Source organism: Cnephaeus nilssonii (genome assembly GCF_951640355.1).
Source record: "Cnephaeus nilssonii genome assembly, chromosome: 14".
In the NCBI taxonomy this organism is placed as follows: Eukaryota; Metazoa; Chordata; class Mammalia; order Chiroptera; family Vespertilionidae; genus Cnephaeus; species Cnephaeus nilssonii.
Genome location: NC_137085.1, coordinates 709,393 through 722,164, shown reverse-complemented (window position 1 = coordinate 722,164; position 12,772 = coordinate 709,393). Strand labels below are relative to the sequence as shown.

The following is a 12,772-nucleotide window of genomic DNA, read 5'->3' as shown; positions in this document are numbered from 1 at the left end:
ATATGTTCAACAACAAATATTTTTTTAAAATGAAGTTACTGCCCTAGCTGGTTTGGCTCAGTGGATAGAGCGTTGGCCTGTGGACTGAGGGGTCCCGGGTTTGATTCCGGTCAAGGGCAAGTACCTTGGTTGCAGGCACATCCCCAGTAGGAGGTGTGCAGGAGGCAGCTGATCGATGGTTCTCTCTCATTCATGTTTCTAACTCTATCCCTCTCCCTTTCTCTCTGTAAAAAAATCAATAAAATATATATTTTTAAAAAACCCAAGGGCTTTTTGCCGGAAACTGATCATTGTCTCACTAATAGAAAGATTTGGAAGGCTTGTCAACCTTGAAGCTCTGAAAGGTCAGAGCCAACTACTCCCTATCTAATTGAAACGTGGTAACTGAGGCAACTTCCCCATCAAATAATCATGTAAATGCTTACTGATCTGATAATCTGCCTATGACCTGCCTAAGGGCTATGGGTGTATCCCCTAGTCTCAATAAAAGGGATGGCAAGGCCCGAGCCTAGCGGTAGTCCTCCCACTAGAGGTGGGCTCCCCCTTGGCCCCCCATATCGCCAAATTAATTTTTTTCTAGTCTCTTTTCATTTGTGTGCGGCCTTCTCCAGAACCCGAACCCTAAACCGGAACTCTGAACCACGAGGGACGTGAAAGGGGTTCCCACAGCTCTTCCCGCCCCGCCCCCTTCATCTGCTCAGAGAAATCACTCTGCGTGGTGCCCACACGAAGGAGCGTTACAACAGGGCGCACCCTGACTTCCTCTCCCCTCGACAGGGACGTCATCTCTCCCCTGCTCCGCGTGCTCGCCACGCCCGCACTCACCCCAGTGCGCCCTTTCCCGTTCCTGAACAAACCCCGCGTGGTGCCGGGACACCCCGACGAGCCTGCTTGTGGCCCACAGAACGCTGTCCCTTGAGGAAGCTCCCGGTCCCGCCAGGTGCACGCCGCCCTCGCCTGCCCGCGCTCCCGGTGGGGGTGCCACGGACCTGGGCTGGCAGTGGGAGTGGGCACGGGAGGGCTGTCCCCCACCACCACGGGCATCGGCCCCGAGGTGGTAGGCCCTCTGGTGCCAGAAGCTCACAGGCCGGTGGGCGCTGCCTGCTCTGCCCCTCGCTGGGTTCCCGGCTGCTAAGTAGGCCGGGCCCTGACCCAGCCCCTGCAGCCCCTCCAACCCCTCCTGGTGAACCGCCAGCCCCCCAGCCCATTCCCAAGCTCACCACCCCAACGTCACCACCTCGTCCTCTTCACGTGCCGTGGTCCCCAAGCTTCGCTCTGTAGACACCCCTTCCCGCTGCCCAGCACGTCCTCGCTCATCCTTGTGCGCCATTCCTCGCTCCCTCCCCAGCAGCCCTCCACAGCCCAGCCCCAGGCCAGGGACCCATCCTTCCAGCGTCCCACATCTGGCTTTGAGCCCCGGGTTTGCTGGCGGGGCAGCTATGGGTGGGGCCCCCGGTCCCCCCACCCTGGGCCAAGCTCCCAAAGCCAGGGCTCCCACAGCTCTCTGTGGCCAAGCCCAACAACAACCAACTGCAGGCCTAACCAGTAGGGGGTGTGCAGGAGGCAGCTGATCGATGTTTCTCTCTCAGCGATGTTTCTAACTCTCTATCCCTCTCCCTTCCTCTCTGTAAAAAAATCATTAAAATGTATTTAAAAAACAAAAACAAAAAACAACCACCAACTGCAGGCCCACTGATGCCCTGGGGGGGCTGGGACTCGATCCCCCGCTGGTTCACCCCTAGTGGTCACAGGTGAATGCGCTAGGACGCCCTGGGCCTTTGCCTCCCTGCAGAAGGGTTTATGGACCCCATAGGAATGCTGTTGCCGTCCGCCATGGGGCCACCCCTAGGTAGGAGGACAGGCTGGTAACCCAATGGCCAAGCTACTGCATCAGGACAGGCCCGAACCGGGGAGTCCGGTGGCTGTGGCTTGGCCTGCGTGGCCCTGGGCGGGCTTGCCGGGTCTGTGGGCAGGGGCTGGGGTCAGTGGGGCCAGGCCCTGCCGAGGTGGTCCTCTGAGCCCTCCTCCTGGCTGTGCAGCTGACCTCACGCCCAGACGGCCGTTCAGGGAGCCGGGCCCCAGCTGTGGCAGTTTCTCAGCTCAGCAAGCAGCCTGGCTCTTGGGTAGACGGGTAGCCTGCCGGGCCCCCTGAATGGGGGTGTCCTGCACTCCCCAGAGGGACCCCTCCCATACTGTCTCGGGCCGGAAGTCTCAAGCTGCCACCCACCGCCCTGGAGGAGAGGGCAGGAGGAGGCAGCAGGAGGCCGCTGCCAGGGAAAGACCCCTCAGGACCGCTCCCCCGGGGGACAGGGACGGCAGCCAGCGCACCACCAAGTCCGTAAGAACCAACAGCATTTCTATGTAGCCTGGTGGGCAGGTGGGGCTTTGGCCCTCCGTGTCCACAGCGCACAGAAGGGTTGGCCGGCCAGGAAGGGGGGTCAGAGGTGCCCAGAGGGTTAGAAGCCCAGGCTGGGGGGAGGCGGGTCCATGTGGTAACTGGCCGGCCGGCTGTGTCCAGGGGGCGCTACAGCGTGCAGAAGGGGCCCGTGTCATGGCGCTTGGGCCTTCGCACGCCCTGGATGACCACTCCGGGCGCCGCGGGGAAGCGCGCGTTATAGCAATCCTCCACGTGGTAAGCGGCGGGGCCGGGGCTGCGGGCTGCAGAGGGAGAAGGCGGGAGCCCCATGCGGCTGCGCGCCGGCCGCGGCCCAGGCCCCACCGCCCCAGGCCTCCGCGCAGCCGGGCCCCCGCTCCGAGGTCTCCTTACAGGAGTTAACCCAGGAGGCGAACGCGCGCGAGCGGCTCATGGAGAAGGCGGGCGGGCGCAGGCTCTGCAGGCGGCACCCGGGAAGGATGTCGTAGGTGTTGGGGCTGGGGCGCTTCTCGCCCGGGGGCGGCAGAGGGTCCTGCCACGGGGGCCGGGCACTGCGACCTGCACCCCGGGCCCGCAGCAGCCCCAGAGGCGCGCGCGACTGGGCGGCCTTCGGGACAGGGCGGCGGCCCACGAAGCTGATGGCTGGGAAGGCGTGACCGCTGAGCTGAGGGTAGTCCGCCAGCGGTGGCAACTGTGGGCAAGGAGACGGCTGAAGCCCCGCCCACCGACCCACAGGCCCCGCCCCAATAGGCCCCTCCCGCCCCGTTCCTCACGGCCACGCCCCCTTTCCCCGAGGCCCCGCCCCACAGGCCCCTCCTGTCCCGCCCTTTTCCCCAAGGCCCCTCCCACTCAGGCCTCACAGCCCCGCCTCTTTCCCCAAGGCCCCTCCCACTCCAGCCTTACAGGCCCCTCCCCTCCCACGGCCCCTCCTACCCCGTCCCTCACCGCCCCGCCCCCTTTCCCCAAGGCCCCGCCCACTCCGGCCTCACAGCCCCGCCCCCGCAGAACCTCCTGGGCCCGCGCCCCACCTTCTGCTTGCGGCTGAAGTCGGCCTTCGGCCTGAAGGGCCTCTCACTCTGGAACCACACCGTCTGCCACGCCCCGCGGCCCGCGGCCTCTGCAGGGGGGCAGTGTCATGGGGGCGCGCAGGCTGGGGGTGCGGCCCCGTCCAGGACCCGAGCGGCGGTGGGGAGCGCGCGGGGAGGGGCACGCACCGCGGGCGGGGCGCTTGCGGCCGATGCTGAAGTGGGGGTGCGGGGAGGATTCGCGCACCGAAGCGTCGGGCACCTGGTACGCGGTGGGGCCGGGGTAGTCCAGGTCGATCAGGATGGGGGGGCGTTGCTCCAGCCCTGGCAGGAAGCAAGCTCTGGGCCTGGGCCCTCCCAGCAGGCCCCTCCCGCCCCTGCCCCGCCCCCTCAGGCAGTCTGCCCCCCCCCCCCCCCCGCCCCGCGCACTCACACAGCTTCTTCCGGTTCCCGGTGCAGACCCGCCAGGACTCCCGGAGGGGACCCAGGTTTATCCTGAGGCCCTCGGGGAACTCCTGCACCGCTGGGGGCCGCATCTTCCCGTAGGCCCAGGGGCAGGGGCCCCACCACACAGCCTGGGGCCTGCAACAGAGGGCAGCCTCCGTCCGCCCCATCCCCAGGCAGCGGCCCCCGCCCGCCCCGCCCCGCCCCGCCCCCCAGCCTTCGCCCTGGAAGTTACTGGATCGGCATTAAGGACTCTTGTCTCAGGGGGCCGTGGGTCCAGTGTTTGCCGCCATTGATGTAAAAGTTTGCCAGGAATTTCACAGCCTTCTGGTCAAAATTCATTTGTCAGTGTCTCTGGCTGCCTCCCTTGGGGACACCACCAGGCTCTGTGACCTCAATGGCCCGTCATGCCCAGGCCCCCCCACCCCCACTCTGTTGCCGGGAATTCCAGGTCCAGCCCTGGAGGGGCTGTGGCCACAGGATCCCTCCACGGACCTGCCTGGTGGGTCACCCTGGGCCACCTTGGCGAGGAGGATCCCTGGCCTGCCTGGCTTAGTCCCCTCCCCCCTCCCTCCACCCCCTTCCTTGTCCCAACCCTTGTCTTTTCTGGACTTTGGGGGTCCACTCCAGCAGGGGTTCTGGGAGGACTGACGCGGGCAGTAGGCAGAAAAGGGCGTGGGTGCTGTGCAATGCCCAGCTGTACAGGGCCGGCTGGAAGGAGGCATGAGGGTGGGATGGGAGGTCCAGGGAGCTCCCGGCCCCACTGGAGAGCCAGCCCTCAGGAAGGCCAGGCAAGGCCCATGGGCCTGAGGGGACTGTGCTGGCCCTGGTCACCTGGGGTCCCTGGCAGGGCTGAGGGGTGGGGGCCTGCGTTCTGCCTGGAGGCACAGAGGCCAGACGGCCAGAAAGTGTCACAGATGATGGGGCCACCGAAGTGCAAATGAATGACCCCGATTGAGTGTGACCCCATCTGGGCGCCACGGCCCTCCAAGCGCCCTCGGAAGTTGACCCGCTTGCCAGCCCCAGCCCTGGCCTTGGCCTCACCCACCGGCAGGACCTGGCCAAGCACATCTCCTCCCCTGGGCCCGGCCTGGCTGTGGGAGGCATCCGGATGGAGACTCGCTGAGGAAAGGGCATTTATCGGGGCGGGGCGAGGGCTCGGCCAGGGCTCCGGGCCCTTCGGGTGTACGCAGTTCTCTGAGGGCAGAGTTGGCAGAGACCACAGATGCTCGGGAGCAGAGCCCTGTGGGCGGACATTGGGCTGGCTCCGACTTCTCTCCGACACACTGCCATGGTGGGTGACGTTGCGCGCGTGTCTTCGGCGAAATGCCTCTCATTCCGCAGGAGCGGTTCCTAGGAGTGGAGGCAATGGGTCCCAGTGTGTGTAACAGCGTGTGTGCAGCGATCTGTGTTCCCAAACTACTTTCCAGACGGCACCCACCTGAGGAGCGCCGTTCCCGCTGTCACCACGGCAAGGAAAGTGCCTTGGTCAGCATGGATCTGATTCACCTCAACCTTCTGTCCGGACGGTTATGGACTGCCCCCCCCCCCCCCCCCCCCCCGTGCCCGAAGATGCTCACGTTCCGTGTGCATTCTTCTGTTGGGGCGGTACTTCTCCATAGCTTTGTCATGTAAGGGCTTTTTATACTGATATCCTATCTGTTTGCAACACTTGTTACACATTCCCCCGGTTTGTAGCCGCCTCTAAGTACTGCTTATGCCGTTTTTTGACATGTACTTGAACCTGCTAATCTTTCCTGTTATGATACTGCGTTTGTATGGTTAGAAAGTCCTTCCTTACAAAAAGGAAAAAGTTGGGATTTGTTTAAAATGGAAAATAGCGGCGCTAACAGGTGTGGCTCAGTGGATAGAGCGTCGGCCTGCGGACTCAAGGGTCCCGGGTTCGATTTCGGGCAAGGGCATGTACCTTGGTTGCGGGCACATCCCCAGTAGGGGGTGTGCAGGAGGCAGCTGACCGATGTTTCTCTCTCATCGATGTTTCTAGCTCTCTCTCCCTCTCCCTTCCTCTCTGTAAAAAATCAATAAAATATATTTAAAAAATAAATCAATAAAATGGAAGACAGCTCCAGCTCCAGGGAAGACGGCCCCCCTCGCTGCAGGGGCTTGTCCCCGTGCCCCTGGGGCTTCCGGGCCTCTGGCCTGAGAAGGGGACTTGGGGTACACGGGGGTTCTCTTAGCCTCACCCTGGGGGCCCGTGGCCTCCTAAGGGTAACCCTGGCCCCAGGCTCCGGCAGGGCCAACTTGGGACCTGGCTGCAGCGATAGGCACCACCTCCTGGGCCCTGAGGTCCTCGGCATCACACCTCCCACCGGCTGCTGTGGGCCTTGGTGTTCCACCTGTGAAATGGGCACTCGCAGGGCTAAGGACAGGCCTGGCCAGGGGGTGCCCAGCAATGGGGCTTGCTCACAATGGTTGTCAAGCAACAGAGACGCCTCCCAGGGAGGGAGCCAGACCAGAGGAGGGAGCACACAGCAAAGGTGGAGTTGAGGCAAGATGACAGCTACCCAGAAACACTACCTCTTCACGCCGGAACCGCACTACGTCCCGGGGTAAGCGCGGGGGCTGCGGGGACGGGGAGCGGCTCAGGCCAGCGGAGAGGGAACCCCAGAGCTGGTCTTCAGGGAGGGGCAGGGCCCAGGCCTCCCCTCCCTGCTGGTGGTGCGAGTGCCAGAGCAGAAAGCCGGGGACAGCCAGCAGCTGGCTGGAAAACGCCCGACGCTCACACCACAGTGCTCCACACTCTAAAGACGGGATGAGCACCCGGAGTAAACTGACCAGCAGACGCCAGGCTGCCTCACTGGGCAGCTCCGTGTAAACCCTGACCACGCCCTCTATGGAGTGCGGGCACCCACACCACCTGCGCCTGTGAGCGAGGAAAAGGCGGGCCGGGAACCAGACCTAACTTCCCAGGAGTTCTGGGGGCAAAGGGGGGGCAGGAGAGCCTGAGGAGGGCCCCCCCACTACCCCCACAGGTCCCCCCCCCCCGATATGCCCACATGGTTGTGTCCCTCAGCTCGGCCCTCACTTCCTCCAGCAGCCCTCCCGCCTGCCTCCCAAATCCTGGTCCTGTTCCCTGACTCCTGGCCTCCTGGGTGGCAAAGGTCTGAGCCAGACCTCCCCCCCCACCCCACCCCCCCGCCAGGCCTTCCCAGGGCGCCACCTTGCTGTGCACAGCAGGCCGCCGGGCAGGACCCCACGCCATCCCTGTAAATGCTTCCAGGCATTCCGTTCCGCCGCCTCTGCCACCTGTAAGCCCCTTGCTGCTGGCCGACGTGGTGGGGACACGGCGGGTCAGTGCTTGGCACGTGCTGCCCATTCGGCCTCGACAGCCCGGCAGCCCCGTGTCGCTGTGCCCTCCATCCCGAGATCCAGGTGGAGGTCGGGGACCTGGCCTGGGACTGGCGGGCTGGCTCCTGCCCTCGCCCACTGGCCCTGCCTCCTCCTTCCTTCTCCCCACCCCCAGCTATGCCGGCTTCTACCCGCAGCTGCGCTACCAGGTGGGCAACACCTACGGGCGGACCACGGCGCAGCTGCTCACAGACCCCAGCGTGCAGAAGAGCCCGTGCTCGGTGCTGTCCCCCATCTCCAAGCCCAAGTTCATCGAGGACTTCAGCAAGTCCAAGCCGCCCCCGACCCCCTGCCGCGACCTGGCCGAGCCCTACATCCCCCACTACACAGGTGAGCCCAGGCCCCGCCGCCCGCCCCCCCCCCCCGCCCCTCTGCGCCCCCTGCCCTGCTGCTCACGCTGCCGTCCACACAGGTCTGAAGCCCTTCAAGAACTTCGAGGTCCTGGGCAAGTTCTCCCCGCCGGAGGAGGCCGAAGGACCACCGGGGGCAGAGAGTGCATGCTGGCAGTCCTCACTGCCTCCGGGCTTCATGCCCTACCCACCCTACCCCCCGTGCCCACCAGGCAGGAAGACGGTCTCCAGGGGCCTTGGGCACCCGGGCCTGCGGCTGGCATATGGGGAGGAGGCCTGGAAGCCCACCCCCCTCCAAGAGGCCCCTGGGCGGTACCAGGTAACTGGGGCACTGGGACCGGCCTCACCCCAGCGAGACCCGGGTGGGGGTGGGGGTGAGGGTGGTGACCCGCCCGTCCCGTCCCAGCTGTACCACTGCAGGAGGGATGAGTACCCCAGCCCGGGCGACCAGCAGGAGACCCTGGACGTAGGCAGGTTCCACAGGCTGCCCCAACTGGACCACCCCAACCTGATTCAACGCAAGGCCATCTCAGGTGGGTGCCGGGCCTGGGTGGAAGGACACCCCCCAAGGCCCCAGGGGCCCAGCAGGGGGGTGAGAGCAAGGGCTGCCCACGTTTCTGTGGCTGGAAGCCCACGCCCATCTGGCCCCAACAAGGAGGTGCCGTGTTTACGGAAGGAGCCGGGGCGGGCTTCCCTGGCACTAGGGCAGTGGGCGGCGAAGGGACCCGAGGTGGCACCTGACCTCTCCCTCCCCAGGCTACGCTGGCTTCATCCCCCGGTACGCCTGGGTGATGGGCATGAATTACCGCAACGGGGTCACACAGGCCATGGACGAGTTTGACAAAAGCCAGGTACGAGGACAGCAGCCCTGGACCCACCCCTGGGACTGGGGGGCATAGCTGGGGTGGGGAGCCCAGCATGGTCACGGCAGCCCCCCTGGTGGAGGGGATGACAAGACCCCTAAGCATTAACCAGTCAAATGTCAGCCCCGCCGGCCGGGCACTTGCAGCTAAATACCTGGTGGGGGCAGCCCGCCAGTCACACCTGCCCTTTCCCCAGTTCCTGTCTAGAAACCCCATCTGTGCCCTGGGCAAGAGGCTGCCCCGAACGTACTGGCCCAGCAACACCATCTACAACAGCCAGGGCCTGATCCCCTTCTACATGGGGTTCATCCCGTGTGAGTGCGGTGACCACGGGGGCGGGGCAGGTGGTTGGGGCCCTTCCCGCTGCTGCTGCACAGGCTCAGGGCTGGCGGTATGTCCCTGGGGTTCCCCAGGCAGGATGGCCCAGCACGGCCTCTTGGTACAGTCAGATAGACCAGCTGCCTCAGCCAGGGGACCCCGCCCCTGCCCCGCCCTGGGCCCGGCCGAGCGCCTCAGTGTGGCCCTCCCCACGCAGACATGCAGGACCACTACGGGATGACCTTCGGCAACAGCACGCGCCAGGCCTACCGGAAGGAACGGGAGCGGAAGCACCGGGCACTATGAAAATGCTTTAATGGTGTCTGTACAACTCAGATGTCAGGAAGGAAGACAGTGCACAGTGAGACAGGGTCAGGAGGACAGACAGAGTGAATAAAGAGTTCTCACGCTTCCGGTAGCAGGAGCTCTAGGCCACCTCCTCCTCGGCCTCCTCCTCAAACTCGCCCTCCTCCTCGGCCGTGGCGTCCTGGTACTGCTGGTACTCGGACACCAGGTCGTTCATGTTGCTCTCGGCCTCGGTGAACTCCATCTCGTCCATGCCCTCGCCCGTGTACCAATGCAGGAAGGCCTTGCGCCGGAACATGGCCGTGAACTGCTCCGAGATGCGCTTGAACAGCTCCTGGATGGCCGTGCTGTTGCCGATGAAGGTGGCCGACATCTTCAGCCCCCGGGGCGGGATGTCGCACACGGCCGTCTTCACGTTGTTGGGGATCCACTCCACGAAGTAGCTGCTGTTCTTGTTCTGGACGTTGAGCATCTGCTCGTCCACCTCCTTCATGGACATGCGGCCCCGGAACACGGCGGCCACGGTCAGGTAGCGGCCGTGGCGGGGGTCGCAGGCGGCCATCATGTTCTTGGCGTCGAACATCTGCTGGGTGAGCTCAGGCACCGTCAGGGCGCGGTACTGCTGGCTGCCCCGGCTGGTGAGGGGCGCGAAGCCGGGCATGAAGAAGTGCAGGCGCGGGAAGGGCACCATGTTGACCGCCAGCTTGCGCAGGTCGGCGTTGAGCTGGCCGGGGAAGCGGAGGCAGGTGGTGACCCCGCTCATGGTGGCCGACACCAGGTGGTTCAGATCGCCGTAGGTGGGCGTGGTCAGCTTGAGGGTGCGGAAGCAGATATCGTAGAGGGCCTCGTTGTCGATGCAGTAGGTCTCGTCCGTGTTCTCCACCAGCTGGTGCACGGAGAGCGTGGCGTTGTAGGGCTCCACCACCGTGTCCGACACCTTGGGCGAGGGCACCACGCTGAAGGTGTTCATGATGCGGTCGGGGTACTCCTCCCGGATCTTGCTGATGAGGAGGGTGCCCATCCCGGACCCGGTGCCCCCGCCCAGCGAGTGGGTCAGCTGGAAGCCCTGCAGGCAGTCACAGCTCTCGGCCTCCTTCCGCACGACGTCCAGGACGGAGTCCACCAGCTCTGCGCCCTCCGTGTAGTGCCCCTTGGCCCAGTTGTTCCCGGCGCCGCTCTGACCTGCAGGAGAGGGCAGCAGGTCACTCGGTGGCCGGGCATGCGTCACCCGTCATCACTGGGCCAGAAAAGCCAACCACCTGGTGTGAGGTGACACAGAGCTCACCCTACAGGTAAAGCAGGTAGACCCCACATAAGGCAGCAACCTGCCTCGTTAAAAATTAACTTAGGAGCTGCGCTGAAATGACTTAACAATAAGCCAGCCCCTCCCACTCGGCCCCTGCCAATTCCCAAGGACAGATGAGCCGCCACTGCCTTCTCGGCGGGGAGATTACATCGCCACTCGCCCCGCCCGGACAGCTGGGCCTTCCTCCCAAAGCGGCTTTGGGCGAGGGATTGAGTGACGCGCAGGGGAGGGTGTCCAGCCGGGGGGCCCAGCTCCCGCGCGAGGTGCAGTGCGGATCGGACCTCGCTCTCTGCGGTTCTGAGGGCGGTGACCTTGGGCACCTCTTGACCTTTCGGCCCTCCTGGCTACACAGGCGGCTCACCGAAGACGAAGTTGTCCGGCCGGAAGATCTGCCCGAAGGGCCCCGAGCGCACGGAGTCCATGGTTCCGGGCTCCAGGTCCACGAGCACCGCGCGGGGCACGTACTTGCCACCTGGGGGGGCGGGAGGGCGTCGGTGAGGACCTGGCCGCGGGGGCGGCAGGAGGGGGCGGGCAAGGGACGCGAGGTCTCACCGGTGGCTTCGTTGTAGTAGACATTGATCCGCTCCAGCTGCAGGTCGCTGTCCCCGTGGTACGTGCCCGTAGGGTCGATGCCGTGCTCATCGCTTATCACTTCCCAGAACTGCGAGACGCGGGCGGGCCGGGCTGAGTCACGCCGGCGCAGCCCGGGACCGGCCCCGCCCCGGACGGGCGCGGCCTTTCCCTCCCCTCCCCTCGGCTCCCCTCCCCCCTAGGCCTCCCACTCCCCGCTGCCGAGTCGGTCCCCGGGGGGCCCGCGCCGGCGCCCCCGCCCGAACTCCGGCCCCGCACGGGGCCGCAATGCGGGGGCGCCGCCCGCCCGCCGCCATCTTTCCTGGCCGCCCAGCCCGCCTGGGAGGTCCGCCCGCGCTAGGTCCCCGGCGCCCGTCCCTCACCTTAGCGCCAATCTGGTTGCCGCACTGGCCGGCCTGCAGGTGCACGATCTCCCTCATGGTGGCGGCGGCGCAGATGGAAAAACAGAACCAGAAGCCGAGCAGCGGGAGCGCAGAATGCTACAACCGACGCTCCGCCGCCGTTTATATACCCATAGCACCCGCCTCCTCCAGCTCCCTATTGGGCTGCCAGAACGAGGCTGGCCAGCGGCCTCGTTTGATTGACTGCAGCCCCGTCAATCAAGCCGCCTAACGCCCGCCTTCTCAACTCCGTCGCTGTTTATTGGCCAGGCGAGGCCCCTGCTCTCGCTCTAGAGGGACCCCCCATCGCGCTGCGGCGCTCAGCCCATTGGGTGTTTCAAATGATTGATTTGTCCCCTCATTGGCTGGCTCCGGAGAGCACGCCGCCAGGCCGGCGCTATTGGCCGCGCGGGGCCAGCGTCCTGGTAACTGCCGCAGTGCCGCGGGCGCGCGCGGGCTGGAGGGCGCGCGCGGGCTCCGGGCTGGCGGGGCCGAGGGCGAAGGCGGGCGCAGGGGCGGGCGGGAGTCTGGGGAAGCACCGACGGGGCGGCGGCCCGGAAGCCCCGGTGGGCGAGCGCCTCCGGAGGGCCGCTGCCTGGGGCCGCCGCGTAACGAGGACGTGCGTGGCCGCGCCGTCCTGCGCGGTTCGGAGCCATCCACGGACGAGACGAACAGGGCTCGGGGGCCTGGGGCGGCGGCTCCAGGACGGGCTGCGGGTGGAGTAGGGCCTCCCCCGGAGCCGCCGAGGGCTCGGGCTCTGCGCCCCTCCGTGGGCCCTGGGCCCGCTCGGGTGGCGGTCAGGTGAGGGAGCACGTGGGCCCCGCGCGGGGGCGGGGGCGGGGAGGGGGGGCAGGGCGGGTCCGCCCGCAGCCCGCAGCCCGCAGCCCGGAGCTTGTTGTGGAGACCGCGCTGGCCCGGCTCCCGTCGCCTTGGTGCCTGGGCCCAACGCTACGCTGCTCCGGGGAGACTAGGGCGGTGCCCAGACCTCCCTGGGCGCTGGCGGGGCTGCAGGCTCCGGCTCTGTTGCCGAGCGGTGCTAGGCACCTGGACGGGGCCGCAGCTCCCGGGCGGAGAGCTCGGGTGCCTGGCAACGGGCGCGGCTGGGAAAACAAGGGCCTGCCCCCGGGGAACCTGGCCGCCTCCAGCGAATCGCCGTCCCTTCCCCTCCCCTCCCCTCCCCTGGCGCGTTGCTCGCCCTGCGGTGGAACCCCCGCTACCGGGGAACAAGCGAGAAGATCCCGGAAGCACGAAGCCCCCGGGACGACGAGGTGCTGACTTGGAGCCAGTGCATCCAGGCCGCACATGGGCTTCAGCTCCAGGCCCAGCAAAGCAGCAAAACCGGAACCAGCTGCATTGACTAATGACCCCCTGGCCACACCGGTCCACGGAGGACACACCTGCAGAGCTGATGAGTGTCCTATCAGGGCCCACCCAGCCTTCTAGAAC

At 66.1% G+C, this 12,772-nt stretch overlaps 3 protein-coding genes across 3 annotated transcripts; 1 reads left to right on the top strand and 2 right to left on the bottom strand.

Moving 5' to 3' along the window:
• Positions 1-2,378: 2,378 nt before the first annotated feature.
• STPG3 (sperm-tail PG-rich repeat containing 3) lies at positions 2,379-5,203 on the bottom strand. The gene is made up of 6 exons (XM_079791369.1): positions 4,892-5,203; positions 3,833-3,981; positions 3,589-3,723; positions 3,403-3,491; positions 2,768-3,065; positions 2,379-2,658 (listed from the first exon to the last, which is right to left on the bottom strand). The coding sequence occupies exons 1-6, from the start codon at positions 4,978-4,980 to the stop codon at positions 2,525-2,527; spliced, it is 894 nt and encodes a 297-aa protein (XP_079647495.1). The 5' UTR covers positions 4,981-5,203; the 3' UTR covers positions 2,379-2,524.
• A 211-nt stretch (positions 5,204-5,414) lies between these two features.
• Positions 5,415-9,049, top strand: CIMIP2A (ciliary microtubule inner protein 2A; the record flags this gene model as incomplete). Its single annotated transcript, XM_079790841.1, has 6 exons — positions 5,415-6,413; positions 7,328-7,542; positions 7,625-8,095; positions 8,319-8,413; positions 8,622-8,739; positions 8,961-9,049. Exons 1-6 carry the CDS (start codon positions 6,358-6,360, stop codon positions 9,047-9,049), a joined length of 1,044 nt encoding a protein of 347 aa, XP_079646967.1. The 5' UTR covers positions 5,415-6,357.
• TUBB4B (tubulin beta 4B class IVb) lies at positions 9,042-11,466 on the bottom strand. The gene is made up of 4 exons (XM_079790840.1): positions 11,309-11,466; positions 10,908-11,016; positions 10,717-10,827; positions 9,042-10,231 (listed from the first exon to the last, which is right to left on the bottom strand). Exons 1-4 carry the CDS (start codon positions 11,363-11,365, stop codon positions 9,171-9,173), a joined length of 1,338 nt encoding a protein of 445 aa, XP_079646966.1. The 5' UTR covers positions 11,366-11,466; the 3' UTR covers positions 9,042-9,170.
• Positions 11,467-12,772: the final 1,306 nt, after the last annotated feature.

Excerpts from the sequence above, each read along its gene's own strand:
- STPG3 (XM_079791369.1), bottom strand. The coding sequence starts at position 4,980 with ATGCCCTTTCCTCAGCGAGTCTCCATCCGGATGCCTCCCACAGCCAGG. Across the intron at positions 3,066-3,402 it reads ACTTCAGCCGCAAGCAGAAG|TTGCCACCGCTGGCGGACTA; the intron begins GTGGGGCGCGGG and ends CCTTGCCCACAG. Across the intron at positions 2,659-2,767 it reads CGCCTCCTGGGTTAACTCCT|CCCGCAGCCCCGGCCCCGCC; the intron begins GTAAGGAGACCT and ends CTCCCTCTGCAG.
- TUBB4B (XM_079790840.1), bottom strand. The coding sequence starts at position 11,365 with ATGAGGGAGATCGTGCACCTGCAGGCCGGCCAGTGCGGCAACCAGATT. Across the intron at positions 11,017-11,308 it reads GCAACCAGATTGGCGCTAAG|TTCTGGGAAGTGATAAGCGA; the intron begins GTGAGGGACGGG and ends CGCGTCTCGCAG. Across the intron at positions 10,232-10,716 it reads GCCGGACAACTTCGTCTTCG|GTCAGAGCGGCGCCGGGAAC; the intron begins GTGAGCCGCCTG and ends CCTCTCCTGCAG.